The following is a 6,035-nucleotide window of genomic DNA, read 5'->3' on the forward strand; positions in this document are numbered from 1 at the left end:
AGAGAAATAAATTGCTTAATTCTTTTTCTTCTTCTTCTTCTTCTTTTTTTACTAAGATTTTACTCATTTGGGAGATAGAGATAGCACAAAGGGAGAGTGAGAGAGAGAAGCAGACTCCCCGCTGTGCAGGGAGCCTGATGTGGGACTCAATTCCAGGACCCTGGGATCGCAACCTGAGCCAAAGGCAGTTGTGTAATGGACTGAGCCACCCAGGCATCCATAAATTGCTTATGAGTCACCCACAACGGCTGGGTGACTCAGATCGCCACGACTCCCCAGTTCCCAGACATGATACTGTCCGCCTCTTGAGATAAGACCATCATCATGTGGAAGCTGACCAGGGATGAAACTAACTACGGCATCCCTCAGTGTGCTCTTCGGGGTCATTCCCACTTTGTTAGTGATGTGGTCATCTCCTCAGATGGCCAGTTTGCCCTCTCCGGCTCCTGGGATGGAACCCTTCATCTCTGGGATCTCACAACGGGTACCACCACACGCAGATTTGTAGGACATACCAAGGATGTGCTGAGTGTGGCCTTCTCCTCCGACAACCGGCAAATTGTTTCTGGCTCCCGAGATAAAACTATCAAGCTGTGGAATACTCTGGGTGTATGTAAATATACTGTCCAAGATGGGAGCCATTTGGAGTGCGTATCTTGTGTCCGATTCTCACCCAATAGCAGCAATCCCATTATTGTCTCCTGTGGCTGGGACAAGCTGGTCAAGGTATGGAACTTGGCAAACTGCAAGCTGAAAACCAATCACATCGGCCACACGGGATACCTGAACACTGTAACTGTTTCTCCAGATGGATCCCTCTGCGCTTCTGGAGGGAAGGATGGCCAGGCCATGTTATGGGATCTCAACGAAGGCAAGCACCTCTATACACTCGATGGTGGTGACATCATCAATGCCTTGTGCTTCAGTCCTAACCGATACTGGCTCTGTGCTGCCACGCGCCCCAGCATCAAGATCTGGGACTTGGAAGGCAAGATCATTGTAGATGAACTAAAGCAAGAAGTTATCAGTACGAGCAGCAAGGCAGAGCCACCTCAGTGTACCTCTCTGGCCTGGTCTGCTGATGGCCAGACTCTGTTTGCTGGCTACACGGACAACCTGGGGCGTGTGTGGCAGGTGACCATCGGCACCCGTTAGAAATACGTATGGCAGAGCTTTAGGAATAAAACATGGTTTTCTGACTTTAAAAAAAAAAAAAGTTCTTAACAGAATTTCATGGATGGCCTCAAACTTAAGACAACCACCTCAGTTTGACTAAATCTATTTTTTCAAATAGACTGTCCTGGTTTTAAAGTTATCAATGAAGTGTCTTTGGAAAGAAAATTTTCCCTAAAGTTTCAAGTAAATCCCTCATCCTTCCAAAACATCTTCCTAGTGGTCCAAAAGGAAATTATTTTTTATAAAACGAGATGAGGAAAATTCTGTTACTGGACCAATTCCAAAGGAACCCGTACCTTCCCTCAGGAAATCTGAATTATATTTGGAGCACTTGCTACAGTAATGTACTACTATCATTTTTTTAAGATAATGACACAAGAAAGTGAAGCAAAGTGATTTGACCTGGTACATCAGCCCTGGGCAGCAGTGGGACACTGCCTGGGCTCACAGTGCCCCTTAGCTCCTGGAACATGCTGTGGCTGCTCCCCTGAGTACAGGGTGGGGATGTTATATCACATGACAGCCAATGTGGTGCCTCTTACAGGGTAAGGAGTCAACACTAGTGCTTTACACCTCATACAGAGAAATGTTCAGGAGTGACATTGGTCTCGAGATCAGTGTAGTTGACCATTTATGTCTGGGACTTTATTTCATATCATGCCAAGAGTGAAGTAACACTGGAAAGTAAAGTGCTATTTGCCATGTCTGGTTTGATTTGTGTAAGTTAATAAATTTTTAAAGCCATTGCCTTTTTTCTCTGTGTGGACGAGGTTTTGATGTTTGCCCCTCACACAGGTTCCTCTAAAAGCTGAACATAATTTTAGACCTTAAGCATTTCAACATATGGAACTAAATTAGGTATCTTTAATGTAGTTGTGAAACCTTACTCAATTCACATCTAAATGGGTACAGCATTTGGACATCTTTCTCCTCCTTGATTGAATTGCAACTATTTTTTTTTAAGCCTAAAAAAGCCTTGGGAGATTGGAAGTAACTTATCCAATGGCTCCATAGGTCCTGATTATGATGTGTTTTATCATCTCATAGTTATCTTAAAATATAATAATAGAGAAATCAGAGTTTTATGACAGGCTATGGGGAATTTCAACAAAATGTTTGCATTTATCATTATTACTTCACAGTAAATACTACACTGAAGTCTGCAAGAGCCCTCGTTCTCTGAAAACCACACCACCACCTTCACTGCCAACACAACAAAAAGCACCATTGACTCTTGCTGCTTTCACTGTATTAGTGGAAACCCAAAGCAAAATATCCTTTATACTACATATCTAATGTTTTTGTTCCCTGAAAATTACCAGATTGCTTATTTTTGTAAGTTGTGTTCCATAAATTTTCAGAATCTGTGGACAAGAACTAATTTTCTTGGGAAAAAAAACCCACAAAAACTAAAACTTTTCTGAAAGGATTATTTCATACATTCCTTTCTTTAAATTCTAGTCCAGATTGAAAACAGAACTCATATAATCCCCCTTTTTTTTTTAATTTTAATTTTATTTTTTTTTTAATTTTTTATTTATTTTCAGCGTAACAGTATTCATTGTTTTTTCACCACACCCAGTGCTCCATGCAATCTGTGCCCTCCCTAATACCCACCACCTGGTTCCCCCACCCTCCCACCCCGCCCCTTCAAAACCCTCAGGTTGTTTTTCAGAGTCCATAGTCTCTCATGGTTCACCTCCCCTTCCAATTTCCCTCAACTCCCTTCTCCTCTCCATCTACCCTTGTCCTCTATATTATTTGTTATGCTCCACCAATAAGTGAAACCATATGATACTTGACTTTCTCTGTTTGACTTATTTCACTCAGCATAATCTCTTCCAGTCCTGTCCATGTTGCTACAAAAGTTGGGTATTCGTCCTTTCTGATGGAGGCATAATACTCCATAGTGTATATGGACCACATCTTCCTTATCCATTCATCCGTTGAAGGGCATCTTGGTTCTTTCCACAGTTTGGCGACCGTGGCCATTGCTGCTATAAACATTGGGGTACAGATGGCCCTTCTTTTCACTACATCTGTATCTTTGGGGTAAATACCCAGCAGTGCAATTGCAGGGTCATAGGGAAGATCTATTTTTAATTTCCTGAGGAATCTCCACACTGTTCTCCAAAGTGGCTGCATCAGTTTGCATTCCCACCAACAGTGTAAGAGGGTTCCCCTTTCTCCACATCCTCTCTAACACACGTTGTTTCCTGTCTTGCTAATTTTGGCCATTCTAACTGGTGTAAGGTGGTATCTCAATGTGGTTTTGATTTGAATCTCCCTGATGGCTAGTGATGATGAACATTTTTTCATGTGTCTGGTAGCCATTTGTATGTCTTCCTTGGAGAAGTGTCTGTTCATATCTTCTGCCCATTTTTTAATATGATTATCTGTTTTGTGTGTGTTGAGTTTGAGGAGTTCTTTATAGATCCTGGATATCAACCTTTTATCTGTACTGTCATTTGCAAATATCTTCTCCCATTCCGTGGGTTGCCTCTTTGTTTTGATGACTGTTTCTTTTGCTGTGCAGAAGCTTTTTATCTTGATGAAGTCCCAGAAGTTCATCTTTGCCTTTGTTTCCTTCGCCTTTGGAGACATATCTTGAAAGAAGTTGCTGTGGCTGATATCAAAGAGGTTACTCCCTATGTTCTCCTCGAGGATTCTGATGGATTCCTGTCTCACGTTGAGGTCTTTTATCCATTTCGAGTTTATCTTTGTGTACGGTGTAAGAGAATGGTCAAGTTTCATTCTTCTACATATAGCTGTCCAGTTTTCCCAGCACCATTTATTGAAGAGACTGTCTTTTTTCCACTGGATATTTTTTCCTGTTTTGTCAAAGATTATTTGACCATAGAGTTGAGGGTCCATATCTGGGCTCTCTACTCTGTTCCACTGGTCCATGTGTCTGTTTTTATGCCAGTACCATGCTGTCTTGGTGATCACAGCTTTGTAGTAAAGCTTGAAATCAGGTAACGTGATGCCACCAGTTTTATTTTTGTTTTTCAACATTTCCTTAGCAATTCGGGGTCTCTTCTGATTCCATACAAATTTTAGTATTATTTGCTCCAGCTCTTTGAAAAATACTGGTGGAATTTTGATTGGAATGGCATTAAAAGTATAGATTGCTCTGGGCAGTATAGACATTTTAACGATGTTTATTCTTCCCATCCAAGAGCATGGAATGGTCTTCCATCTTTTTGTGTCTTCTTCAATTTCTTTTAGGAGTGTTCTGTAGTTCCTCGAGTACAGATCTTTAACCTCTTTGGTTAGGTTTATTCCGAGGTATCTTATGGTTTTTGGTGCTATAGTAAATGGAATCGATTCTCTAATTTGCCTTTCTGTATTTTCATTGTTGGTGTATAAGAAAGCCACTGATTTCTGGACATTGACTTTGTATCCTGCTACATTACTGAATTGCTGTATGAGTTCTAGTAGTTTGGAGGTGGAGTCTTTCGGGTTTTCCATATAAAGAATCATGTCATCTGCGAAGAGAGAGAGTTTGACTTCTTCCTTGCCAATTTGGATACCTTTTATTTCTCTTTGTTGTCTGATTGCTGTTGCTAGGACTTCTAATACTATGTTGAACAAGAGTGGTGAGAGTGGGCATCCTTGTCGTGTTCCTGATCTCAATGGGAAGGCTGCAAGCTTTTTCCCATTGAGGATGATATTTGCTGTGGGTTTTTCATAGATAGATTTGATGAAGTTCAGGAATGTTCCCTCTATCCCTATACTTTGAAGCGTTTTAATCAGGAACGGATGCTGGATTTTGTCAAAAGCTTTTTCTGCATCAATGGAGAGGATCATGTGGTTCTTCTCTCTTCTCTTATTGATTTGTTCTATCACATTGATTGATTTGCGAATGTTGAACCATCCTTGTAACCCAGGGATGAATCCTACCTGGTCATGGTGGATAATCTTTTTAATGTGCTGTTGGATCCTGTTTGCTAGGATCTTGTTGAGAATCTTAGCATCCATATTCATCAGTGATATCGGTCTGAAATTCTCCTTTTTGGTAGGATCTTTGCCTGGTTTGGGGATCAGGGTAATGCTGGCTTCATAAAAAGAGTCTGGAAGTTTTCCTTCTGCTTCAATTTTTTGAAACAGCTTCAGGAGAATAGGTATTATTTCTTCTTTGAAAGTTTGATAGAATTCCCCAGGGAATCCGTCAGGTCCTGGGCTCTTGTTTTTTGGGAGGTTTTTGATCACTGCTTCAATCTCGTTACTAGATATCGGTCTATTCAGGTTGTCAATTTCTTCCTGGTTCAATTTTGGGAGTTTATAGTTTTCCAGGAATGCATCCATTTCATCTAGGTTGCTTAGCTTATTGGCATATAACTGTTGATAATAGCTTCTGATGATTGTTTCTACTTCCTTGGTGTTAGTTGTGATCTCTTCCTTTTCATTCATAATTTTATTAATTTGGGCTTTCTCTCTTTTCTTTTGGATTAGTGTGGCCAATGGTTTATCGATCTTATTGATTCTTTCAAAAAACCAGCTTCTAGTTTCGTTGATACGTTCTACTGTATCTCTGGTTTCTACCTCGTTGATCTCTGCTCTAATCTTGATTATTTCCCTTCTTACGTGTGGAGTTGGTTTGATTTGTTGTTGATTCTCCAGTTCTTTAAGGTGTAGAGACAGCTGGTGTATTCTGGATTTTTCAATTTTTTTGAGGGAGGCTTGGATGGCTATGAATTTCCCCCTTAGGACCGCCTTTGCTGTATCCCATAGGTTTTGGAGTGAAGTGTCTTCGTTCTCATTGGTTTCCATAAATTCTTTAAGTTCTTCTTTGATCTCCTGGTTGATCCAAGCATTCTTAAGCAAGGTGGTCTTTAGCTTCCAGGTATTTGAGTTCC

At 40.8% G+C, this 6,035-nt stretch overlaps 1 protein-coding gene across 1 annotated transcript; it reads left to right on the forward strand.

The window, feature by feature from the left end:
* The first annotated feature begins 268 nt into the window (after positions 1-268).
* Positions 269-1,206, forward strand: LOC308339075 (small ribosomal subunit protein RACK1-like). Its single transcript, XM_080797447.1, has one exon. It carries the CDS (start codon positions 325-327, stop codon positions 1,153-1,155), a length of 831 nt encoding a protein of 276 aa, XP_080653573.1. The 5' UTR covers positions 269-324; the 3' UTR covers positions 1,156-1,206.
* Positions 1,207-6,035: the final 4,829 nt, after the last annotated feature.

The sequence above is a fragment of the Martes martes genome (assembly GCF_963455335.1).
Source record: "Martes martes genome assembly, chromosome: 2".
Taxonomy (NCBI): Eukaryota; Metazoa; Chordata; class Mammalia; order Carnivora; family Mustelidae; genus Martes; species Martes martes.

Bases quoted from the DNA above. Each gene is read 5' to 3' on its own strand.
- LOC308339075 (XM_080797447.1), top strand. From the start codon at position 325: ATGTGGAAGCTGACCAGGGATGAAACTAACTACGGCATCCCTCAGTGT.